Below are 27,252 nucleotides of genomic sequence, written 5' to 3' on the forward strand. Positions count from 1 at the left end.
AAACGTTTGTCGGACCTGAAGACACTTCTCCCCCTGAGAAAGAATAAATTTATTAACAAGAGGTAATCAGGAAAGAATACACTTTTATACAAAACTGGAAATACTGCTCAAGCTGTTGAAATAGACTGAAATATAATTCTCATTCCACTGGGTATTGCTCACTGCAAACATCAGATGTGCCTGTTGGAGGGTAAAGAGTCATGTGCAAGGGTGGGGTTTAAATACAGTACACATACTGCTCTAGATATAGATTTGATTTGAACACGTGAAAGTGGTACATGCCTGCCACTTATAAGCTTTAGGTGTTTTTCTATACAAAGCTTGTAAAAAATACATATAAATATTCCAAGAATAAGCACAATATTACTACTGTATAGCTCCTGCTAACACGTTGGAGTAGACAGGATACAGAATGTGTTACACTTATAAGTTGTTTTCAACAATTGTTTTAAAGTATCATACACAGAAAAAGTTATTACAGAGTTGAACGATCATAAGGATAACACATTTCAAGGGATATGTTTTTAACACATTGCACGTTAGGAAATGCATCAGACTGCCTGTACACAATATTGTACACAGTAAATACTGCTGCTTCTGCTTGGCAAATCGTAGAACAAAGTAGTTTACACATGTTTGTGGTATCTAACCCATTTCATAATTAAGGCAAAACCATAATGCACTGGCCAAAGAGGGTTAGCCATAAAACAATGCTCTCATTGAGTGTAGAAGCTGGGATTTTAACTTCCTGAAGTGGCTCAATATTGGTTACATCTGCTACATACATTGCCCGGTGCTTATACCATATATACATCATGTTGCCCACCAGGGGAATAAGGATGATTATAAGCAAAGCATAAAAACCCAGCTCTCTAAACTGACACCATGTGTCGCAGCTCTGTCAGGAAATCGGCGTTTGTGCCAGTTTGACTCCAACATTTCCAAATCTCTTGGTCACTCAGCGGCTACATAAAACATCAGAGCACATGATTCAACTTCAGTCACTGCAGCTGTCCCACTTTTCATCTCCCTCTTTTTGTCTAACAGGAAAAAGATTTAATAAGTTTCTTAATTTAAAACCCTTAAAATTAGAATCCTTAAGATTTCAGCGTATTTACAGTCTGTAATTACCCGTCTATATTTCTCTATTTTGATCATGCAGGTGGCAGCGTCTGCCGCTCCTGCACTGAAATCCTCAGAAACCGAAATCTTAAGAACTCACATGAATGAACTTCACATGAATTACCATGCAGCTACTGCATTCGCATTACTTTTAACTTTAAGAATCAGGACAAATAGACTGAAGAAATGGGCTCTGCATTATATATAATTATACTATACAAATACAGAATGTGTGCATGGGTCCTGTAAAGAAAGTTTGAAGATTTCTGCAGTTATGTGCAGTTCTCTCTTTACTACTCCATCTAACAGCATTGTCTTATACTGCACAGTCCCTTTACAGTGTGACTAAATATCAATTCTTTGTATCTCTCATTAATTTATTCTGTGGTTGAAAATAACTTCATCATAAAATGATATTTAAGACAATAAATAACATATAATTACTCTGTAACTATATAAATAAAACCTCTCTGGGCTTCTACTCAGTCTCTAATAACGATTATACAGTACACAACAAGTCCATTGGGGAGCCCAAACTAGAAGGGCACAGCCTAATGTGTCTAAAACAAATAATAGCATATGTACATAATGATTTATTGTTCCTGTACACTCCTCGTGAGGACTGAAAGAGTGAGCGATCCTCCTCATGATGACGTTTTGGGCTCAATCCTCAGAGAGGCGTCATACAGGCTGTCCTCATCCAGAACTGTACTACTGTCCAACAAGTACTTTGCCACCTGCAGTAGTAAACAACACAATCATAGCAGTTTAGCTATAGTAGCAATTACAAATATATTTATATCTACTTTTCACAGTCAATGCAGGATTATTGTGCACTTTGCCAGAACAGCGTTCTGTATAAACGGTACAAACCTGGCATTGGACATCATTGTTGAACCTTCATTAAGCCAGGTCAGCGCCAGATATTGCATACAAATTATTACAGGTGCACATGATATCCAGAATGTGCAGAATGTGTTATTCAGTTTAAAAAGTAAGGAGGAGCGCACTCTGTCACTGACATCTTAAAAAACATCCTAAACTTAATTTACCAGTAAAAAGATTTGTGTTTTCTATGTTTCTATGTTTCTATGTTTTTAATTAACAGTACATAATTATGTCAGCAGGCTAATTGGACAAATACTAAGGAGAAGAGAAAAGTACACAGAAACACCAGACAGGGTATCACAGTGTAACCTCTAACAAGTATAAAAAGTAACCTCACCTTTGGTTGATAATCGATCTTGTAAGCTGTTTGCTGAAACTGCCGTATCTCCCTGATGATGTGAGATATCTGGAAGCAAATAAAATGAACATTGGATAAATGTCATTATTATAGATCATTCTTTATATGATGTACAATGATGTCTGACACTGTTTTAAAGGCTTAAGATGCTGTATGTACAGTACTTCAGTGCACTGGTGTTGTTTACCATTCTCATCTTGGAGAAGTTGACCAGGTTGTCCTCGGTGTAGTTGGGTGTCCCCTCCTCGATGAAGGCCAGGTCTGTCAGGTACATTCCCAGATAGGGAACACAGGGAGGGTCACAGCTGAGGACACCAGGCAGGTCAGAGGGAGACAGCACAGATGAATTAACACAAAGGGAATTATACAAAACCTCTCCTCCAGCATATGTGAACACAGGGGAGAGATAACTTTAAATACTTACTTCTTTAGAGCTTCTCTCAGGTTTTTGAATCTGCCCTCTGATGACACCAGCTTCTGCAACTTGTCGATTACAGTCTTTGTCTAAAAGATGGTTGAAAACAAAACAATGTTATTGACAGAAAAGAAGAAAATGTCAATTAGCTTAGCTTAGAAGTCTGGAAACAGAGGGAAACTGCTAGTCTGGTGCTTTGGAAATGACTGATACCTGCTTGGAAACTTTGAGCCAGGTCTTCTTGAGGCGGAAGATGGAGCTGCGGTTGAGAGAGGATGTGATCTCTAACACGGCATTGTAGTTGTGGAGGCAGCGGCATATGTCAGCCACTGCTACCCATTTCTCAATCACCGCCACCCGCATGTTCACATCGTCCCACTGCAGGATCTCGGTGGCAATCCTGTTACTGATCTGACAAAAAAAAGAGAGAAATAGATGGTGACGTTAATGCTGTCGATCTATCTCTCTATCTATCTTTTTATTCACAGGCCCAGAGTAAACACATACATCATTGAAATGCTTGGTTGTTTTCATGATGTACGGAGTTCTCTCGTTCTTGTCATTCTTCATCCAGCCTTGGCCAAAGAACTCCCTGTAGAAAAAATATGTTTCCATAAAAATCAAAAACAAAGACCAACATTTAATGTGCGCGCTTCCCTTTACCTTTCCCTGCGCATTATAAACAACGTGTCTGTGTACACATACGTGTGTGTACTCACTCATATGGGATGACCTTGAAGACCAGGTGGTCCAGCAGTGTGAGTTGCTCAGCTATCTCCAGGGCAGAGTGGCTCTCAAATGGTTCAGTTTTGCAGTCCTCCAGAGCCTGGCACAAATGCACACAATTGTTTCTACAGGACACCCAGTAATTTCAAGTCTTGATACAGAAAAAGCTTTTGTAATGTTCCCCTCACCATCTGTAAGATCTCTTCCAGAGTGACCTGGTTGTCTCCAGGGTCCTCCTGAGTTAGAGTCCTGTGTACAAAAAGACAAATGCCCCATTATTTTACAGTGTTGCTCAAAGTTGCAAAGGAAATGGCATGACCCTATCAAACGTGCCTAACTTTACTCAGTCCTCTACTGATTGTGCTTTTTGTTGCATTTGAGTTGCAGGCATTTTGGTCTTGTTTAGCATGTTTGGCAGGAGGAGCAGTACATGCTGACATGCTGTACCAATATAAAGGTCTCTCCTGTCGTCTTCAAAGAGAAAGAAAATAATTCAGGGATATGAAGAAACTGGTGCTCAGACGAAATGGTTAAATGTTGTCCAGAAACATTTTGGAGGTCTGGGCTGAGGTCTGGGGTGATGTCCTCTATCTCCACTTCCTGTGATGGCATCATTGATTCTCTAGTAGAAACAGGGTACTGACAAACAGATGTGTCATTCATGACTGGATGTGCAATCAAGTGATGATAACAGAAAACCAACCTGATGATGTTGGCAGCTGCCTTTCTTTCCTGTGTCAGGAGCTCTGGGTCATGCATCACCTCCTCCAGGAAGCCAATTACCCGCATCTTCAGCTCAGTGTTCAGCTCAAAGTCCTGAGGAGCAACACAGCAACAACAGTGCCATTAGAGAAGTGCTGTTTTACCTCCACAAATGCAAAGAACGATAGAAATAAAAAAGAAAGAAGGTGTGCTGTACCTGGGAGTGTTTAGACACCCAGTGTCGGAGCACATTGAGGACTCGGTTTGTGGCAGCTCTTCTGATAACAAACTCCTTGTCTCCATTCCTCTGGTCTGTAGGAAAACCTGGAATTACGTTTAACAAAAGTACATTCAATCTAAATTCAAACAGCACAGAGCAATCATTATTTTGTGTAAAAATCTAGACTAGAATTATCACATTGCAGCAGCATGTTTCTGCTAATCAGTGATGTAGTTTACACGTCTGTCCAGGCTGAAAACTTTATGCAGAAGTCCAGGTGGATGTTTGTGCCAGATGTAATGAAATTCCTTCCACGCATTCCTGAGATATATCATTGATGAGGATGTGGCATGCATGAGGTGACTGTGACCTTGACCTTTAACCTCTGGCCTCCAAAACTGAATAATTTCATCATTGACTCAGATTGGAAAGTTCTGCCAGTGAAAGTAATTCCTTCCAGGCATTCTTTATATATCATTTTGACAAGTTTGGGCCACAACTGGATGAATGCAAAGTCACTGTGAACTTGACCTTTGACCATTTGACACAAAAATATAATCTGTTGTATTGAAGAAATTTACTCCAAGCCTTCCTAGACATTATGTTAACATGAAAATGTTAACACAATAATGATATATGAAAATGTAGGCCTGGCTCAGAGGCATAAAACCAACATTTAGATAAGATAATGTTACTGAAACAGATGCTTAAATGATGGCATAACATGAACAGAGGGCTCATTGTAACACTGTAACACAAGGCAGTTAATTGCATATAACCAAGAAAGGAGTATTATATATTACAGTATGTTACTTTTTAGACTTCCAATTCAAGCACAAACAGGGCCAGCAGGATCAGACGGATGCTTATTTATATTTGTGTATGTTACTGACCTTCATAGAACTTAAGTTAGCGACTGAAAAAATCAATTGTTAACTAAAATTTCTAAACCCGTACAGTTGTCCCGATAGATCAAACATTACAACTCAGTGTCCACAATTAATGCTGTGTTCACAGGCGAAGTGGAACATGTGATTGTTGGGGTGCACCCTGTGACCTTATTGCTTGGTCTTGAGCTGTGATTGGTGTCATCTAAAATCTGAAACAGCCTGCATTCTCCCAAGGGCTGATTTTGGCCTCTTCAATCAAATAAATAGGTAGTTCAGGGAATTCTGAGTACGAGTAGCCTCCTCACTGCAAAAGTACCATTTCCTCATGTGCTCGTGGGACTGACCTGTGCTGGCGAGGGACATGCGACGGTACTTCTCCTTGGTTGGAGTGCCTTCATTGGCACCAGCAGTGGCGATAGCGAAGGCTGAGGCGGCTGAAAGGGCACTGCGGTTATTATCCAGCTCCCGGCAAGATGACACCACCATGCCATTGTTGAAGGAAAACAGGGAAAACTCTACAAGGAGTGAAACAAAACAGATGAATCCTCTTGTTCACTCTTCATTGTTGTTATGAAACGGTTACCAGAAATTTCTACTAAATATAAAAAAACTCTTCTTGTTTTCTGACACATAGTCTGCAGTTATTACAACCCAAACACTGAAGGTGATATGATTCCCTCTGTGAATTATATAATGCTCTACACTGTATTTGCAGATTCAAACAAGTTATTGACCAGTGGAGGGCAACAGAGAGCTAAATCAGACCTAGCACAGTGTGTCCTGTAGCTTGTGGCAGTGACTGTGTATACTCCGCTGTCTGCCTCATTGCCTCCCTCCATCCCTCCCTCCCTTCCTCGCTGCCTTCCTCCGTTCAGCCGGGGGCGGTATAGAAGAACACGCACGTCGTTGCTAAGGTACAAGGTTTCCTTCCACCTACTTACACAAGGCACTGGCTTCCCTTGTATCCAACACCGTGGGAAGAGAACACACTGGGGATGAATTGCGCCTGACTACCTACGGGGTGGATGCTCCCTCGCTGTGCTGTATGGGGAGGGCCAGGAGGCTGTAGGTGGTTTTTATTAAGACCTTATTTGGTTATAGTTACGCTTGTTGTTTACTGAAAAAAAAAGTTTGCTACAAGTCTGCTGCGGCTATATTTATTGAACTCTATGAATTGCCTTAATCATCTGAACCTTGTCACCCTTCTTACACATTCAGCCTGATGGTGCAGATGTGAGGCATGGTTGGATGGCAACAACACTTGGAGGGGGTTTTTACATGTTTATATCAAACAAAATCACTGATTGTGACCTAAAATGTATACGTCTACTGACAGCCTCCTCTAATTTGTTGAGGTTTTATTTTAAGATTTTAAGCATCTTTAAGAACTTACACCATTATAAGTGCTAGAGAGACAAAAGATCGATGCTTAGTTTAAAGGTGCTTTGTGATAAGTAATTCATTTTTTAAATCTTTATTATTAGATGCACGGGTTGTCTGTGTGATTCCACTTTGTGTAAAGTTGGATGTTTCAGCTGTCTCAGGGAAATACTTTTGTGAAAAAAGTTAATTTGATTTTGTGTGGATTATCACTGAAGCAGGCAGCAGCTGTTAACTTAGCTTAGCATACAACAACAACTAGAAACAGCTGCAGAAGCCTGGCTCTGCCTCAGGGTAACAAAAATCCCTCTACCAGCACAACTGCCTGACTGGCCGTGCACCATGCGAGGCTTTCCTTGGTTTCCTGGAACCCTCAAGGGGGAATCAAAGAAGTCACTGCTGTGGACCATGAAATACACTGGCCGTCCAAAAAAACACAAAGTCACCACCTGGATTTGACTAAGCGAACAGGTAAGAGCCTCCTATTGGATAATTACTGCATGGATGATTATTTTTCAGCTGCCAACAAGTTCTTTAACCCTAACTGAAGCAGTGAGTAGCTTCTCATTTCTTAAACAACCATGTCAGAAGACACATCCTGTGGTTGTGGAAAAGATGTTAATCTGTTTATTGGCATAAATCAAGCAAAGAAACATCTAAGGAGACTGAAACTATTAAAACTGTGTTAAGAACTGGTCAATGGAAGAAGGTCATGTGAGTCCACATTGTCCAAAGAAAGAATATACTGAGTGACCAGGTATTTCATCAATGGGTTTTTTCCTCCCTGATGGCACGGACATATTCCAAGATGACAATGGCCTAAATTGTATACGAGTGGTTGAGGGAGCATGACAAATCATTTTCACACATACATTGGTCACCACAGGGTCCAGACCTTAACCCAACTGAGAATCTTTGGGATGTGCTGGAGAAGACTTTGTGCAGCAGTCCGACTCTCCCATCACCAAAACAAGAAAACTTACTGCAACTCTGGACAGGAATACATGTTCCCTATAAATAAATATTTAAATGAAGCTTATTTAAACTATGCCACAGTGAATTTGTGCCGTAATCAAAACTAAAGACCAACAAAATATTAGTGTGTGACTCAGATCATAACACTCCATACAAACACGCTGTGGCATCGTGACACTTCACTTTTTTTATTTATTAAACAAGTAAGGTACAGTGTAACATTTAGAGGTGCTGGTAGCCAGGATAGCTGCTTGCCTCTGCTTCTTTATGTTTAGCTGAAATCACCAATTCTGGCTGTAGCTTCTTATTTGCTGCACAGACATGTAAAGGGTATCAATGAAAGTGTAAAAGTGAATTTGAATGTACACGTGGAAAAACTATTATTTTGATAATTCTGAGTAGTTTCTCTTCAATAAATTCACAAAACAAAAGATATTATTTCTTCTTTGGTCTTTTTGATGGACAATTGCCCTAAATTTGATTAGAATTTATTTTAACTGCTCGTTTATACTGTATTATCTGGTTTTCTGTCAAGCTGCATCATGTAATCTGCCAACTGGAACTGTTCATTCAAGTGGTAACATGAGAAAAGCCGGCCTGTTGGATGTGCCAAAATTACCAATTGTTATTATTGACAATATCTATTAATATTGATCTTATTTTGTTATATTTCCATTTATCAAGATGCTCTGTTGGCATGTGCTCTATGCCACTAGCACTAAGAGCTAAGCTCTTACATTCTTGCCAAGTTAATTAATATTCTTGCCAACTCATTTTTTTAACTGGTGGGTTGGGATTCAACAGTAGATCACAAGGCGTTCTCAACCAGTCTTGGACATCTTAACAGCTTAAACAGGACAACACAATGGGACAGAGACAAAGAGATAGAGCCATACTGTACCAGAGTTTTTTGATTTGATGTTCTTGGGTGTTGATGGGGATTTGGGAGGAGACATTTCTGCCTCCGCCTCATCACTCTGACTTGGGTCTTCATCACATTCCTCTCTCACAGACAGATCTGGACACAAAAACAAGTGTTCACAATCAAAACAAGGGCAACGACTCCGAACAAACCTAACTATTTGGTTTGGTGAGTGTTGGGGTAGCTGAGAAAAGTAAATAAAATCAGGTGTGAAATGGAAATACAAGGTCCAGACCCATGAAAATGGACACATTTTAAAATAGTTAGGGTTGATAATCATAGGCAGTTGAATTCAACATTTAGAACCAAGTTCTCATCTGAGACTCTGCTGTTCATTCCCAAAGGATACTGAATAAAAACTTTCCCTTTAGACCCTTTTTAAACTTAATGTACAGGTGTTTCTAACAAGGTATGAGCATGAGGGTGGACAGTGTGAAGCTGCTGCAGAACATGTGATTCTGACCTTGCTTGTTGAGGACAGACTCCTCAGCCTTGCCTTCAGCTTTGGGCTCTCCCTCATCAGGGATTTTGCTGGTCATTGTGCTAGACACGTAGAGCTTGTTGATGTCAAGGGTGGTCTTACTGAAGGGTGACATGGTGGGGTGCATGCTTGCATAACCATTAGGAGAACAGCTGAGAGCAGCCAGATCCAGGGCTTTGCCCCCTGTGATGATAGGGATGTTGAGCGAAAGCTTGCGACGGCGGTTGGGTGAGGATGTCTTGGTGATGGAGAGAGGAGGAGGGGAGGAGAACTTGCGGCTGGCACGTGGCGACGTGGGTGGCTCGCCATAGAGGAGTTTGTTGTTCTGACTGCTGGCAAAGAAAAGCTCCAAAGAACTGCAAGAAAAGAGAATGAGAGAGAGGAGAAATGGAGCATGGTGTGAAAAAAGACAGTAGGTGACTACGACCAAGAGCAAATTTCAACACAAAAAACAACATTTTTAAACATTTGTGTCACTATTTCCATTAGTTTGAACAGAAAAGAACTGGAAAGGGGGAAATGGTGGTAATTGGGCTGCATGGTGCACTTGCATGTTCACTGTACACAGAAGTAGAAAGGGAACACAGGGCTCCTCGGGAGCTCTTGCCTCTTTTATTTAAGCTACATTGTTTAAGACAGCATCCTCCTTGCACTGAGAGCCACCCCCTCTGAAGGCCTATAAATAGCATGTCAAGTGACAGTGTGGGAGGCACGGGTGCTGCCAACAGCAACCAGCCCAGGGGAGGCCCACAGAGACATAGGGAGAGAGAGGGGGAGCCACATAGAGACAGAGAAGGTAAGTGGGAGAAAGAAACAGAGGTGCAATGCAAAAAAAAAAAAAAAAAAGCAGGGGCGAAAACAGTAAGACAGAAAGGGAGGGGTGAGGGAGGAACAACATAGTGGATATGGATTCCACCACAGCGAAGGCTGCTGACTGGGAGTGGGCGAATGGGAAGCCTCCAGCCCTGTATGGTGTAAGCTGCAGCCATGTTGTGTCTCCTCACCTAAATTTGCAAAAACATTAAAAGAAAGGAGGTGAGAGTAAGGAAAATGAGGATGGATGAAGGAGAAGTCTAAAGAGAGGGGTGATGAGCAGGTAAGGAAGAGGCAAAAAGAAAAGTGGAGAGTTGGGAAAGGACACAAGTGGAGTGGGGAATGGGAAAGACAAGAGGAGATAAGCAGGAAAAGAGAGAGGAGTAAGACAAACAGGAGGAGAGAAGAGGAGAGCAGAGCATGGCCTGGGTGCAAACCACCACCATCAATATTTAATACTGTGGAGCCGCTGCAGATGATGGGAGAAAGGGAGAGAGAGGGAGGGAGGAGGAAGACGAGGAAAGAACGAGAGGGTGGGGTCCTGCAGCAGTGTGAACGGTTGCCATGGTGACAGTGCAGCGGAGAGAGGGATGGTCAGACTTGTGGAAAGAAAAATAAAAGTGAGAGAATGGAAAAGGGTGAAGAGAGGAATGAGAAAGAAAGAGGAGGGCTTAGGGAAAGGTGGGTGGACGGAGGACCCAATTAACTGTGATGGTGGACTGAGGATGTGTTGGTGTGACCTCTCGCTGTCTCCTCTGTAGTCCCTTCTCACCTGGACAGGATTTGATAGCATGATGGGCTGATAAAAATCAAATAACGGGGAAGTCCCACCTTTTCACTGCACCATTACAACACTGTTGCTGCATCCTCGGGAGAAAACATGTTAAAATGTCAAACTTTGTACTTTTTTTCAGTTGTGACAAACTGCAGGGATCGGCCTCACATCAAGGTGCACGGAGGAGTTTAATGTCTAAATTATGGAAATACCTCTTGAAAAAACACTACGGTAACTCCAAAGTAAATTAGTCTCAATTGAAAAGAGTAGAGGTCCAGTTTCACACGTTCTAATGGTTGATATTGTTACACATTTCTGGAGGGGATCTCGCATCACATAATAAATCATTGGTCTGCTTCCTTTACTGAGACACCACAGCCTTTATCACATGTAGCCCGGCCTTTCCGAAGGTAAAAACATGCAAGGTGGAATTGTAGTGTTATATGTGACCAGAAGCACACACACAAAAGTGTGTAAAACACATAAACTCTCCTCTTCATGCTATCACTGTCAGCCTGCATTAAAGTATTGGTTTGTGTGGGCATCTTCCCCCCAGTCTACTCATACAGCAAAATCCCAAATTGAATCGCCTGAATTCAACCACAGCAGCGATTCACTCACCGTGCAGGGATGGCACTGATGGGCTTTTTGTAGATGGTGATGAGCTTGTCCAGCACTACGTCAGCACTGGTAAAGACCCGGTAAGAGTGGAGGAAGGTGTTCAGGAAGTCGATGGAGAGGAAGCGCAAGTCAGTCAGCCTCTCCAGCAAGCGCTCCACGCTGGCATAGCGGATCTGCAGCACCTTACAGGAGTTCATCATCTTGCTGAAGCGGATGTCGACATCATCACAGTACAAGCTGGTGTCCGACCTGTGTTAAGTGTAAGTGAGGTGAGGAATGATATTCACAGGGACTTAAACTACACTTATTACTTAAGAACAGCTTATTTAAAGTCTTTGAACTGGACTTCAGGACTTTAGGCTAAAGTTAGCATGACATTTATTTAAAGTCAGGGTAATGGTTAGAGTTGGGTATGGAGTTGAGATGGTAAAAGTATATAATGACATGAATGTAAGGTGTATTTATTCATTTTTCATGTACTATATACTTGTGCTCACTTAATCATCTGTGGAACAGTGACTTTACTGTTCTCCTCGAAGGCGTTCATCATCAGACCATTGCAGCGGATGTTATCAATGCACTGTAAGACAAACAGAAAAAACACAACAGGACCCTCTGTGAGTATAATAACCCAAAATAGAGTATGAATTCACAAACCTGTGGATGCTATAAGTTAATACACAACCAGCTGATAATGATCATAAAACAAAAGTCTGGCCTTTTAATCATTATGTCCCAAACTTCATCAGATCAGAATTGGAACTGTGGGAACAAGCTGTAAAAATCAATCAAAGCTGTATAAAACACTCTGTAGAACTATATCTGTAGAAACTCAGAGTTTACAATGATGACTGAATTTTGCTGGGCGGGATTATTTCCTGTGTTACATCTTTAATCGTTGAATACAGGTAAGTTGTCATACCTGGCTGATGTCACTCGTCCACGCTGACTTTTCCTGTCGTGACGACGCCACCAGGATGACGGTGTAAGGCTGGCTGTCTTTGGGCTCCACCATCACTTTAAAGTCCAGGTGCTCCGTGTCCTGGCCGCTGCGCTCCCCCTTGGCTTAAAGCACAAATTCAACAACCTTTTTTTCAGCAGCAACAAAAAAAAAAAAGTACATATACTGTATATATTGAACGTCTTAAGATATCAGGTTCCATCTGCAACCTTTACTTTTGGGTTAATGTGTGTCGTGAAAGCACAGTGCTGTTATGGACAATGCTGGATTGTTACCTTGTTTCAATTATGTACTATTAGCATCAGTGAACAATTATAGCTATTATAGCTATAGTTTTGACTAAATTTAATAGTGGTATTTTCTGTAAACAGGAAAGTTGTGGACAACTTGTTTTGTATCCAACAATTTCAAAGAAGTTGTTTTTTCTATTGTACTACTAGAAAGGTAGAAATCCTTCTTGTCTGACATAATTTGCCTCTTTACATCTGAACATCTGTTAAGCTCATCCCCAACCGGTCAAGGGTTGGGTTTGTGATTTGGGACTATACAAATAAAACTGAATTGAAATTGAATTAACAGGCATCTTGTGTTAGTAAAGTTACTAGTTACAAGCTAGTATTTCAGGATTCTGTTATATATGTGTGTATAACACCAGTCCCTTACAAACACTGACTGTTAGATCTCTAAAATGCTGTGTTTTGCAAATTAAAGCCTCTAGTAGTAGAATGCAGAAAAACTGCATTGGTGGATGTTTTTACAGCTTATACTACTTTATACATACACATGAACTCCCACAAACAGCATATGCAGTATATTAAGAAAGCATTTCACTTTGTGTAGTAACTTACACTCATCATCTGTTCCCTCTGGCTCCTCCATCAGTGTGCAGTCTATCAGTGAGACCACTCCGTTCTGTGACAGGGTTGAACGTTGCATGTTAACAGATAATGGACCATGAAGGTCTCTGTATAGTTTTAACTATCATTGCTGAAAACTGCACCAGGATTTAAAAATAATGACCGAAATTGATCTTATGTCTCACTCCACACTTAACGCAAACTCTAAACTTTAAATGAGAAATTGTTGTTAGTAATTTGTTTTATTGGATTGTGTGGGAAAAGGTGATCCCATGTTGTCTTTATTATAATTCTACTGTACCTTAGTGATGTGAAGTTTACCCCCGGAGCCCCGGGTACAGATAATGAGATGCTTGGAGAAGAGGAAACACTGTCTCTCGCCTTCCTTCTTCAGAGACAGAGAACCCAGTCGGCCTCTCGTGATCTTCCCTTTTTCACTCATCGGCACCTGGATCAGAGAACCTGTTGAGTGATGCACAGACACAAACACACATATAAATTTAAATGAGAAAAAAACACACAAGTTGCTCTCTACCTTTTCGTACTGTCTTTGACTGTGATCTTATAAACCTGAGAAAGCTTTATAAGCAGGTACCTACTAGAAGAAAATGTTTGCTGCTACTATACATCCGTGAATTTTAGCGTGTGTTTGTGTGTAATCATTGACTCTTCTGTTGTTTGTAGTTTACACAGGCCTGTGTGTGTGCGTCAGTGATTTTATTCACATGTCTGCACGATGGAGGAGGCTGTGGAACATCTGGGTAAGAATACATGTGATGAATCACAAGAGACAAAGCTGCAAGAGAGATGAGTGTTGAATCCACGGTATGTTAAACAATTTATACATTCACCTGTACAATCTAATAAAGTCCAATACATCAGCTCTGCCATGAATTTACTCCTTAACACACTTATAATTACTCTGTTTTTGATGAAACTGTGAGAAAGGTCATAAATTTACTATAAGTTTATTATTGAGGTCATAGTGTGGTGTGGACTGGTGTGCATTATGTTAAGAGGTGTTTCTAATGCTTTGGCCACCTCATTTATGTAAATGGTGTGACCTTTCTGGTGTTTTCAATAAAAACTGTGAAATGATAAAAAAAGTAAAATTAATGTCAGAGCTTTTGTATTGAATTATATTAGACTGAAATATTTTATTGTATTTATCGTATTTTGTTGTATTACATTCCTACATCCGTCAGTATCACTTTGCCTAGGGCCATATTGTTTTTGCTCATCATAAACTTTTGTGTAGGATTATGAAATCAGGCGTGGCTATTGTGCTCCAGCTTTATACACGTTTTAAGTTTTCAAGCCTAGGACTCTCTGTAATAGGTTGTACGTTGACTTTTTAAGTGAGGTATTTGTGTTCTGCAGTCCTCAGATGTCAGAGTGCCTTTAATGGTGTGGGTTATTGATGTGATTGGTGATTTTTATTTGCTAGCCATGTGGTTAGCAAACAAATAAACTACTATAAAAATATATTTCATCCTCTCACCATCAGTGTTTTAATATACTTACCTTGCCTAACAAATGTCTGGCTGGTGTCCAGCAGCACTTCACAACCCTCCACAATCATCCGCTCAATAGCCAAGTTCTTCCGGATATTCTCTGTCTCGCTCACCTCATCATGCATGATTCTGAAAGTGCAACGAATCCATATAAATTCAAATGATGTATTGAGTTTTGGTCCATTATATACAATTGATTAGCATAAGCAGTTTGTTTAAGTAGAGTATTGTCGTTTCACATTTAGTGTTAGTGCTCTTCATTATCAGGACAGACACATACAATTATTGACAACGTGCAACTTCCACTGGACTGACCGACTGACAGAAGATCTACCTGGAAAGTTCCTCCAGTTTTGACTTGGCGTAGTCCAAACTGTTTCTCTCCACATGTTCATGGGGAGTATGAGCCAGCAACTCATGCAATGTCAGGATGTAACGAGGGATCTGGGAGAAAAACAAGAGGGCAAATCTTTTTTTATTATTTTATAATTTATAATTATTTTACTTTTTTTTGTCTATTATTACTATTACTATTATTTAAATCCTTTCAATTATAATCTGATAATTTCTACAATAACATTTAGGAGATTAAAAGATGCAGAGACGATAAGCTTATTTGGCCTTATGAGGTTCTGTAACAAAGGTGTACCTCCAGAATAATATGCTGGTAATGCAATCTCTTTAAATCATACTTGAAACATGGGGTATGTGAGGAAGGTCTCCAGCGTCCTCTCCTCACAGTCGGGTTTGGCCTCGTATTGCTTCAGCAGCTTGTCGAAGTCTCGATTCTGCTTGCAGTGGGCCAGGATCTGCAGGCTGTACTGGTGGTTCCTCACAAACTCCTGGTAGATGTTCAGCATGGGCAGCAAAATGTCAAACAGGTCAGCTGTAAAGAGAACAGATGAAGTATGTTTTATTTAATTTATTCAGTAATTTCCTGTGCAAAACAAAATAAAAAAAAGAGACAAACAACAAATGAGCAAGAGCTACAAAAAAAAATATATATTTTTCCTGTTATGCTTATTTGTTTATTTGACAGTAAAACACTATGAAAAAAAAAACTGATACATTGACACATATAATCTTCAGTATAAAGGCCATCTTGCTGAAGGTAATTTGCAGCCACCGTCCCTGGTTAGGCTTTTAAATTTAAGTTAAAACATTACAACTTAAACAAATACCGGTAATAATAATAAAAATTAAATCAGCACAAACCAGGAGAACAGGTTAAACCAAAAATGCAAAGAAAAGGGTATTTTAACTATACTTGACCTGAATTTGCATTATCTTTGTTTTTGTTAAATGTTTCACAGCAGCAGAAAACAGTCCTTAACAGTTAATAACGCTTACAGTGGGAACTATGTGAACAAAAATGGCTTTAAAAGTTGCTTTTGAAGTTGCAAAAATATTTGATGATTTGATGATTGTGAAATAACTGGACTCTCAGAGTGAGATACTTTAAAAACATGCTAAAATCAAACTGAAAATGTCCTTGTTTGCATCTTTTTCTTCTCTTCTATGATTTAGGGGAACTGACCCTTTAACAAATCCCAGTAAAAACAAGGCGCATGCTGAACTGTGTGGGTAACTGAAGGGTTGTCTCTGTGCCTCTTACCCAGTACCAGTGTCGGCCAGCTGGCTATCCTGGCCTTCAGACCCTGGTAGAAGATCTGGTGGAGGAACATGATGGTCTCACTGGTGAAACAAATGAGCAAAATGGTGGTCATGAGCTATTGTTCATAACTGCTGGCAACTCCCACTGTGTTGAGTCACACCATTATCCCAACCAGTCTCACCACCAGCCACCTGTTAAGAAAGATGCTGCTGACATCATCATGGGTGATGGGCGGCTTCTTGGAGCTGGCAGCCATGCGGAGCGGCCGAAGAAAGTTGTTGACAAGGATGTAGAGTTGCTGCACATATTCAGCCTCTGCCTCAAGCATGCTAAAAACCACCTGGTTCCTCTTCCTCATGCTCTCGGCGTGGGGTGAACGAATGTAGTCTTGGATGATGGTCTTCCACTTCCTGCGACAAATCCAACCTCGCAGGAAACTCTGGACCTGCGATGAAAACGTTTATCACACAACTGCAATTATAGATCCTGTGTTTGTCTGAAATGCAACTTTTCGATAGTAAATAGCAAAGTTGACATAATCAGTATGTTTACAAACATGTATATAAAGCAAAACACTGAATGAATACAAGCAATGTAAAAGCTGCTTATTGAGGCATTCATCTCAATGTTTGTCTGCTTTCAGATTTTGCAGACATCAGGATTTGAATGTCATAGACTCACTGAAGATGAAGGTGCACCAAAACTAAAACCCAGTTGAGAGAGACTTTGTGTATATTATATTAAGCCTCTTAATGTAATGCACTCCAGTACAACTTTACTCCCAGTATGACCTCAACACTAAACACATTTATTACAAACAGCTGTACTGGATTGTATTAGATTGTACCTCATACTGGCCGGACTGTGTAGTGGTAACGTCACCGCCCTCCATGCGAGAGATGGGGGTTCAATTGTTGCCTTTGTTTGATCCTTCTGCCAGACCTCCTTACGCTTACCCTGCCCTGTCCCCTGCCAAATTACTAAATGCAAATGTAAATGTAAATAAAGTGTCCAGTAAGTGGAAGTGAACCTGAGAAACTGTAGAATCAGGGGAACAGGCAGCAGGACAGTGGTTGTAGAGGATGAGCAGCGGCGTATGAATGTGATTGGTAAACTTCCCTGAATAAATGAAGGTTATATGTGAAATCTGCCCGGAGATGATGCAGTGTTTAATTTGTTGTTTTTCTGTTAGTGTTTCCCTTCACATTACTACTACTGCATGAGTTTTTGTTGTTGAGAAAAACTGCGCAGTGATTCAGGGTTTCTCTTGTCTAAGTGCACATCATCAAAGCAGTCAGATCTCACCTTTTTGATTTTCTTGATCTCTGTGTCATCATCACTGGGTGGCACCTCTGGATTCGACTGAATCTTCTCGTTGTCCTTGAGCAGTCCAGCAATCTGAATGTAAACACAAACCAATATATATATATATATATATATCGACTCAGTGGACTAAGACGTGTTCCTCATACTGTATCCAGCTGAAATGCTGCTCGTGATCCCATCAGTTTTATCATTTATCTGTGTCTTATTATGATTCCTGAATGTTTGAGTCAATGATTTTACTTTTTTTTTCATTCAACTTTGTTCCAATGCATTAGCTGCTTTCAAATAATTGTTTCCAGTATAAACAGGCTGCATCAAAATGTTATTTTGCACAACCCTGTTTCATTAACTCCCATTAGAATGACACAGTGTGTGAATAAGAATAGACTCAAGAAAACAGCTAAAAATTAAACAATACAGCCCTAAATCCATTAATGTTTTAAGAGAGATGATGGCAGATGATCATTTTCTGCTGCAGGCTGCTGTATCAGGTACAATAGAAGCTGATTCATGCATATTGAAAACCTTGAATTCAATAGGAGCTATCCATTAGCACATTAAAGAGAAACGCATTTGATCTAGTTTAGACTGAATAATGAGGATATAAAACACTGAACTGTATTGCAAGGACAGCCCATGGGCGCTGCAAGCTACAACTCACAGCAGTGTGGTCTGGAATCTGGGTCGTGACCTTTGTCTCATGCCCTTTTTCTGTCTTTTTCCTTTTTGTCCAACTACATTCACTTCCATCTTTTCTCTCTCTACCACACACAAAGTAAAAATGAAAACACACACACACACACACCACATAGGTATGACTAGCATGAAATTACAAGGCAAGTTACCTCTGATTTTAGCCGCTCTATCTCGATTTCCCCATCCTCTATCTGTTGTCGAAGTTGCTTGGCAACCGTTTTCTCTGTCTCCACGATTTGGAGTAGATGAAGATACTTCTGCATGAGAGTTTCATGCTCTGTAGCCAGGTTCCTGTAACTATACAGACACACATAAACAGACATTGTAAGGACCTCATTAACACATGTTTTAACACATTTCATTCTCCATAGATGTATCAAAGCAAGAACAAACCTCCGATCAGTAGCTGTGTGGACCACAGACCTTACGTCCACACAGAGCTTTATGCACTTACGCAACTAATTCTTCAAATACTTAGCCTTAGCAAACCATGTGTAAAAGGCTGCTTCTGCATGAGAAATGATTCTGTATTTTACCCAGTTGCCAGTGCTCGCTAAGTGAGGCTTAAAATCAGTACAGTCGTGTAAATAAGGGCTCGTACTATTTTGAATCTGGATGTCTCCTGACAAGTGAGGAACAATCAGGCTTTGGCTTCATTTGAATCAACGTCAGAAAAAGCTTGTTAAACTGGAAATGTGCTGAAGTGAGAAAAAGTAAGAAAGAAATTCAGCCCGTTAGAACATGGCAATGATTCGGGAATCAGAGACCAAACCGAAAAGACAAAAGCAATTGTAACTACAGATCTTCACAGGCCTGCTGTGTGTTACATGCTTACAGGTCAACCAACCTCTGTACAGTAGGTGTTGCTGTCTTGACTGAGCACTAATCAATGTAATCTATGGTGAGTCCAATCAATTGACCTTTCCCCATACAAATGCACAACACTGACATTTGGAGTGATTTCTGCTGCTTGTCTTCCGTGACTCTCTTTTGTCTCTGAATCATGAAGCGCCATTATATAAATCTGGACTATGCATCAATTGTAATAGTGATACATCTTTATCTGGTTGATTTAAGTAATAGCTCTCTATACAGTATCACTAAGTGATCAAACACACAATAATCCAGTGGAGTCGATCAAGTCTGTGTGTTACACACCAAGCATATGACCCAAACCACAGCAGCAGGCGAACTAAAGTGAACAGTGACCTTCTACAACCCTTGGGTTTCTAAGCATCATGAACCATGCAAATGAATTTGATTTATTCAAATAGAGGAGCTGTAGGATTATTTTCTTTCATCCCCATTCTTATTTTTACGAGCTCTATGGACCCAAAAACGAAGTGCAAAGGTCATCTGGGTTATATTTAAGCATGTTACCATGTAGCTCAGAGAATAATGTCACAGCACCTCTGTTAGTTCTTGTTAGCACATAATTCATGGAGTATGTGCCTGTAAGACATTTACATTTTTAATTATTTTAATGCCTTCCAGTAAGAGGAATGACATGCACATCAATAGGCTATTGCAGTTCACGTGATCAACTCTAAAAATTCTTTTAGTTACCTTTTCTCCAAAAATTGGTGCTGCAAAAAAGGTCCTGTTGAGTTATTATGATGCAAATAGAGTATATACACACACACACACACACACACACACACACACACTAATTCTCAAAACCACAAAACCTTCCTCAGCTAAATGTGTGTGTGTAGGTGAGAGGTCATGTGTGAGAGGTACCTGGCCTGTGTGATAGCAGCCACCCACTCATCACAGTCCTTGACGTCCTCAGTGCGCAGTTCCAAAGCCTTCTGGTTGTCATGATTGAATGTGACAGTGAAGTAATACTGCAACACGACAACACAGATAGAGCGTCAAACATTTGTTCAGCATATACTGAGAGAATGAGAAAATATTAAAGTGTTTTATTGAAGTGAAAATGAAGCGTTACACCACGATCGCCACTGATCAGCTTTGTCTGAAACCTCTATTTGGTTGAATTGAAGGCGTATGTACACACAACATGCATGGTCATCTGTGTAAAGGGTGGGAGAGAACGATCCCGAGGGAAACGTCTTGAGAGGTTCATTATAAAGCCTCTGTGCATTCTGTCTGTAACCTGGCAACTCATCCCTGAATTGGCGCCATGTTTTGTTTTGTTTAGCTCTGTTTTGCTTTGTCCTCAGTAATTTGGCTGCATTTTAGTGACACCAACACCTGCGAGCCCTCACCCCTTTTCACTCCCTCACCAATTATCTCCCTGGAGCCTTAAAGGTCCAGTTACGGCAATTATGACAAACGCATGTGGAATTGTTGTCTAATGGCCTTATCAGATCAAACCCTCAAATCAACCCAGTGGTGGTCATTGCAGTAATAGCACACACATCCAGTTTGTGGTAAAAACACATCAAATTATATAACACTGAGGCATTGTAAATAGACCCCAAAAATCCAATATATTGGATTTTTTTTATTCCCACCAAATGCCAGGAGCAAATCATTTGTGAAGGGGAGTAATGTTCCATATTTCCTGATGAGCCGCGGAACAGGCCTTTGTCAATAATGTGCTTCCCATCTCCTGCTTCCTGTGAGCTGGTGTGTCGAGCCTTTTAGGCAGCTAAATTTAGCTCCACGTCGCAACATTTTTTTTTTTTTTTTTTTTTTTTTTTGCAACAGAAGCATTATCTGTCAGTAAGTGAGACAACACAGTATATAGGAAATCTTTGGCTGAAATCCTTAACAATGCATTAATGACATTTTTTGTATTTTGTCTCTCTTTTAAGTGTAAATCCAGTTTGTAGCATAAAGGGCAGTTAACACATCACTACACTCCCACTTTTAGATATTTTACACATGTTGTTAAAAAATGTGGAAGCAAAGCAACACGAGGATTTCATGAAGAAATGGTTTGTGCTTCTTTATCATTTGAACCAGATGCAATAAAGTTAAAGTGCAACTAGTTTCATTGAGAGTCTAAAAATAAATGAACAACACATTAATGGACAATTTACACATTTTAAAACAATTAAAACACAGTATGATTGAAGCATTGATTGAACAGACCACTACTTATACAGTGGCACATCCATCCACTCTATACAGGCACTGACCCACTTTTTCTGGGACTGTGCTCTGGTGCTTCTTTTCTGTACTCAGACTGTTGAAAACTACTGTTACTGTAAACTACCTACAGTTTTGCTGTTTATGTAAACACTGTTTACAGTATGACCTACATGGAAACAATATAGTCTAAATTGATTCAACTGTAGATACGACAAAAGATCATTTTCATAAATCACTTAAGGAAACAGTCAAGCCACCACATCTAAAGACTGCTGGACTAATTGTAAACAAAAGAAAAAAGGAAACAAAATGTCCATCAAACATTTTCATCTCGACCCGCACCCCTCCCACCACCACCACTGAGGCGACCAACCTCCCGTTTCTCATATGCCCATATTTGTTGCACTTGCAAAGGGGAATGTTGTTGCACATTTTGTTGGCCCCTTCAAATGCACTTTTTCAGATGCAAATAGGGGTTGCCATAGTAACTGTGGGCTTAAACGTAGCTCGCCTTCTAAATGGGGAATAAGAACATTTAAAAAGTGGAACACTCCAAAGAATACAATAGAAACGGAGAGACAGACGGAGAGGGAGGGAGAAAAAGATCTTTTGCCTTTTTGAGGAGGGAGGGCTATAAAAAGCGCTCAAGCTCTGCAAGGTGGCAGTTGGCTTGGCATCTATTCGCTGCATTGTCCCTCTCCCTGTCACACACAGATAAGATCCAGTATTCGCCCGGCCATTCCTCCTGCAGCTCCGACACATGCAGACGTACAGTGCATGCACAAGCACCGCTAAACATGCTCAGCGCAAGTCTCGAATCCGCTGTAATATGCATTTGTAACAGATTTAATGTACAGTAGCACTGCCTCAGACGACCTCAGCAGTCTGCTTGTTGACTAGGGTGTCACTCGTTGTTTTTGCAGAGAGGGGAAAGTTAAAAGGAAGTCTATGCAGTCAGACACATGGAGCATTGATTACTCGTGGTGTCCTCATCTCACCTTTTCTGTGGAGCTGCACATGAAGACATGGTGAAACAAAAAATTTAGACTTTAAGGTGAGAACAGAGCCCCACAAGACGTGCTGTTGTGGCTGCATACAGACATGTATGGCAAGATTGACTTTACACTAGAAAATGTGTAGTTCATGCACATGAAGAACATGTACTGTATGCAGACACACATGGACGCATTTTACATATAGTATGTGTGCACATTTAATAACCTAAACTAAAATCCCACCCCTCCCCTACCTCTTCCCCAAAACATGATATGAAAAGGGACATGTGCTGAACAGAAGACTGTGTTGCGTTAATTGAAGGCTTTCAAGTTCATTTAATTCACCATTGAAATAAATTCACTGGAGCAGCCTGCATGAAGAGCTGTCATCGTAGATGTCACTCAGTCCATATTTCATGCAGCATGCCCCTTGACTAACATGGTTTAAATCAAATAGGCTTTACAACGGACAAACTTTAAGAGTTTATGTCATATGAATGACCAACAACTCTGTATACTTAAACAACAAAGTAGCTGGTTTGTCAGTGACTTGCAAAACATATCATATTATAAATATGAGCTTCTTCTGATCAGCTACATTTAATATAAACTGTGTTGAGTTTAGGCATCTACAACTAGTTAGTCATGTTTACAAAAGCAAAGTAAAAATCATTTTGAAGTTAAGATAAATGCATGTTGGCACATTTGTATCGTCTTGGCGACACTAAGATTTAAACAGGTTTGAAGAACATGACCAGGCAGCAGAGTTCAGCACCATGGACAGTGACACCAGGTACAGCGGATAGACTGTAAAATGGAACATGTTGTTTCAACCTAAAGATTCAAGTCTAAGACCTGCCTTAAGATTTACCGTCAAGTCAACAAATGCAATTTGTTCTTCTAACACGACTAAATCTTATCTTGACTAAGTATTGTATGCAGTGTAAACTAATGTCTCAGTTTGGTTGATTTAGATTTATTAGGTAGTTGCTCAGACTTAAAAATGTAGCTTCATTTGAACAATCTGTTGTACAAACACCAGTTGATCTAATATTTAAAAAAAAACTCCCACTTTTGTTATTTAAATACACCCTCTAAATGTTCTCCTCTAAACTCTTCAAATAGATCAAAACAAGCCTGGTACTGCATTTAACACAGTATACTAGCTTCTGCTTGAGGCACAATGTACCGGAAATAAGTACAAAACAATGATGTTAAGCTGTTCACATATTTTATTCTGGTGTGAAAATAAATAACCTTGATCTAACGTATGTGTGTATTAAAGACACACAGCAAGTTTCCACCATGACTACTTTCTTTAAAGAACTAAAAAGAACAATATTTCAATTGCATTAACTTGACAAATGCATGCTATGAAGTCTACTAATATGTGTTTTGTATTTTGTCAACCTAATTTAACAAGTTGAGTTGAGTTAACTCAACTTCAGAACATCTGAGTTCTGTCAATAAACACTCAAAATTTTAAGTTGAATTAGCTTGAATATACAAAACTTAATCAAAAATACTTTTCATTTCCACAATATTCTTTAATGAGAATTTACAGTGTGGTGTCCTTGTGGTAAACTGATGGAGTCATTACAGAAGACTGTCTCTATGTCTGTGTCAGTTCTTCCTTAGAGGTCATACGGTAAGAGAAAAATAATATTCTAAAGCAGCTCATAACAAAACGACTTCCAGTAGATATTACAAATGGTGACCACAATAGACACTGTATTAGTCTGATGGAATTTAATAATGGATGGTGCAAAATAAATTCAGCATAGTGCATTGAGATTAATATAACATGTTTAACATTTGTGAGGGATTTTGGGTGTATCCAAGCAGACGTTAATCATTTCTAGAAATTGAAACACTGTTCTGATGTCCCCTGTTGTTTCTACATGTGTTTTGCAGTTTCAAATGAAACTTTGTTTCCTTTAATTTGTTGTAACCACTATTAATTTGAATATTTTTTGTAAAAACTTAGTACACAGTAAAGATATAACATGTCTGCACGGCCTCCGGTCCAGGTTTTCTAAGATTTTCTTAAAAATGAAACAATTTCATCCAGAAATTTAAAGGGTTGTAAAATGAGACTGCTCTAGAGAAACCGTGATGTTGAACATGTTAATGGTTTTGAGGAGATTTAAAGATTAGAATCACTGAGCAGATAAAATCACTGACTTTTGACTTCAGTTTTTTTGTTTTTTACTGTGTTGTCTCTACTGCGGGGAAACAGACTGCAGCTGGCAGAGCAGATTTCAGAAGGTGACTGCAGTCATAGCTCACAGCGGCTTGACCACTTCTCCAGCTCTTCCATGCTTTTATGCCAAAGGGTTCATTTCTTCCAGCAGCAGCAGCAGCAGCAGCAGCAATCCAAACCCCTAAAACTGTTTAGCAACAGGCAACCATGCTTTCGCTGGGATTATGTCTGGCTGTGTCACAGTGGCATGATAAACAGTGGAAATTGTTTAGCCCTCACACTTTAATCCATGGCACTAAATGCCCGGGGAATTAAAGCGAATGGGGGATATGCTGAGACACAAAAGCATCACCGGGACATCGTTTAGTTTTCCTTCATGGCTGTCGTGAACAGCCCCGCGATAATGAGAGAGCTATCAAATGAACCAAGTCCCTATAAACCGGGGAGACGCAGTTGCCAAGGTAGGATGCTATTAATATCAAGACAAGGAATTAAATCAATACGTCAAAACGACAGGGAAAGGGCAGCTCTCCTCCGCAAGATGGCAACCTGCAAAGTTTGGATGCAGGTTAACTTTGCTCCCCACATACGCGCTGCAATCCCGGAACGATGGAGATGTCTAAAAATAGTGTCTTATATATGCATGTGATGCAACAAATATGATGATGATGACGAGAACCCCACTGCAGGAAGGTAAAGCAGTGCCCCAGTGTTTGCAAAGTCCTGCTAACTTTGAGCCACTGTGCACTCTGCTTGGTGCATTTGAGGAGTTGCGTGTGTGTGAAGCAGGTTTGTGAGGCTATTTTAGTGCAGAATCGACACAATCAATCAGTTCGGATGACGCCATTACGTAACACTGGACGTCAAGAGAACGATAATGCTAAAAGCATCTCTGGGAAATGTTTTCGTCATTTAAAAGCAATAAGTGTTAGGATGGAAAGGAACACAGCCACGGTCACGTTTGGACTGTGCAGTGTCTGCAAAAAAAAAACAAAAACAAAGCAGAGTCCGACTGATGAAAGGAAACCCAACAAGCGGCATCAGTGAGTGTTGACGGACATCACCTGGACGGTGTCAGTCAGTCCGACCTGCGGGGACTCCCCGTGTGATCGGCGTCTTACCTGCTTCTCTAAGCATTCCTTCGCTGACAGAGATGGCTTCGGGGACGGTGCCCTGTCACAAACACATCCTTCCAACAGGTACAGTCCGGAGGGGCGTGAGCTGGAGTCGTTTTCGAAATAAAACAGCATGTTCTGCAACAGAGCGAACCACTTTGAATGCCATTTTGTATTGTCCGAGCTTTTCTTACTCAAGCAACCTCGCCTCGTCCCGTCCTTTTTCGCCAAAAGAGCCAGATAGGTGATGTGGCCATCATTGAGTCTCATCCCTTTCTGCATTGTGGCTCTGAATCCTAAATGATCTGCGGGGATTCCTGCGGATTCTTACATGTTCTGCTTCTCAGCACCCCCGAAACACAGTCAGACTTGGTGGGCAACAGCCCACTCCTGTGTGCCCATCCACTGTTGCCACACTAATGTTTGCAACGGCAAAACCAAAGAAAGAAAGAAAAAAAAACAAGAAGAAGAAGAAGAAGAAGAAGAAACAGAAGAAGATGCGCGTAAAGAGTCACAGTTACGCATTGAACTGCACTAACTCCACGCTGCGAGCACAGCACAGCGAGCGCAGCGCCGCCTCACCAGAGCCGTCCTCACGAGCCTGCATCGCTCATGATGAGGACTGGAGGACACACACACACACACACACACACACACACACACACACGCAGACAAACACACGCGCGCACACACACACGGCGTCCTGCGCTCATAGGGAGGAAGCGCAGTCATGTGACTTGTTCCCCGGAGCAGCACATTTCAGCACCTTGGAGCGAAACTCCGGGGAGCGACGCAGACGGAGAGAGACGCAGCTCATGCGTTTCAGAAAATCCCGCAGCACATCGGGGCTTTTTTTTTTTTTTTTGTGGGCATTAAGAAGCCCTCACCTCCATCTCCTGCAACAATGCATTCTGTGTTCCTCTTGTGATATCGTTTTTGAACGCCCTCGTTAAATGTTTTTTTTTTAATTCATTTTTATTAGTTGTACTTCTTCTTACTTCTCATCCCTTTGACTGTTTCTTTTACTTAGGGATCAAATCATGACATGATATATCATGAAGGGCAGTGAGTCCAAACCTCTACCCCTTCTAGAAATCTCACAGTATGTTTGCTCTGTGATGACCATGTTTATCCCAAAATGAAGAAATACTGATGGGTCTTAGTTGATTTTGATTTAGAAATATACAGAATTACAGCAGTCGTGGAGAAAGTGACATATTTTACTTTGGTAAAAGTAGCAATACATAACTGTGATCATACTCTGTATGCAAAAGTCCCACAATGAATCTTTAATATTTGTAAAAGTAAAAGGATTATTATAAAATATATGCAAGGTACAGAGAACAAATACTAACTGGATAAATACAAATCTTATATCTCTGGCTTATAGAAAGATTATATTGACTATGTCCCAGCTTGGCTCAGAACTGGTTAAAGGAGGGGAGACCACACAAGAGTAACAAGTAAAAAGTTTATTTTACAAACAAACACAAAGACAAACCAAACGACAAAAAATAAAGGCCAGAGAAGAGAGAGAGAGGCTGGCCGACTGCCACCAGTGTTTATACTGCAGCCAGACCAGGTGAGCTGAATCTGCAGTGACAAAGGCCTTTGAAGGT

The 27,252-nt window shown here is 40.5% G+C and overlaps 1 protein-coding gene across 1 annotated transcript; it reads right to left on the reverse strand.

Annotated features, from left to right (window-relative positions):
- Positions 1-43: 43 nt before the first annotated feature.
- On the reverse strand, positions 44-26,048 carry LOC113174457 (ras-specific guanine nucleotide-releasing factor 1-like). The gene is made up of 27 exons (XM_026378495.1): positions 25,640-26,048; positions 19,998-20,104; positions 18,407-18,554; positions 17,541-17,633; positions 16,427-16,680; positions 16,236-16,315; positions 15,313-15,506; positions 14,955-15,064; positions 14,631-14,749; positions 13,408-13,568; positions 13,098-13,161; positions 12,211-12,353; positions 11,786-11,868; positions 11,289-11,537; positions 9,062-9,435; positions 8,578-8,694; positions 5,666-5,836; positions 4,429-4,535; positions 4,213-4,325; positions 3,698-3,758; positions 3,503-3,609; positions 3,291-3,375; positions 2,997-3,194; positions 2,793-2,872; positions 2,556-2,673; positions 2,348-2,416; positions 44-1,859 (listed from the first exon to the last, which is right to left on the reverse strand). The coding sequence occupies exons 1-27, from the start codon at positions 25,913-25,915 to the stop codon at positions 1,767-1,769; spliced, it is 3,774 nt and encodes a 1,257-aa protein (XP_026234280.1). The 5' UTR covers positions 25,916-26,048; the 3' UTR covers positions 44-1,766.
- Positions 26,049-27,252: the final 1,204 nt, after the last annotated feature.

This window comes from Anabas testudineus, chromosome 3 (genome assembly GCF_900324465.2).
Source record: "Anabas testudineus chromosome 3, fAnaTes1.2, whole genome shotgun sequence".
In the NCBI taxonomy this organism is placed as follows: Eukaryota; Metazoa; Chordata; class Actinopteri; order Anabantiformes; family Anabantidae; genus Anabas; species Anabas testudineus.

Excerpts from the sequence above, each read along its gene's own strand:
- LOC113174457 (XM_026378495.1), bottom strand. The coding sequence starts at position 25,915 with ATGCAGAAAGGGATGAGACTCAATGATGGCCACATCACCTATCTGGCT. Across the intron at positions 16,316-16,426 it reads AGCAGCATCTTTCTTAACAG|TGAGACCATCATGTTCCTCC; the intron begins GTGGCTGGTGGT and ends TTGTTTCACCAG. Across the intron at positions 13,569-14,630 it reads CCAGACATTTGTTAGGCAAG|GTTCTCTGATCCAGGTGCCG; the intron begins GTAAGTATATTA and ends ATCACTCAACAG.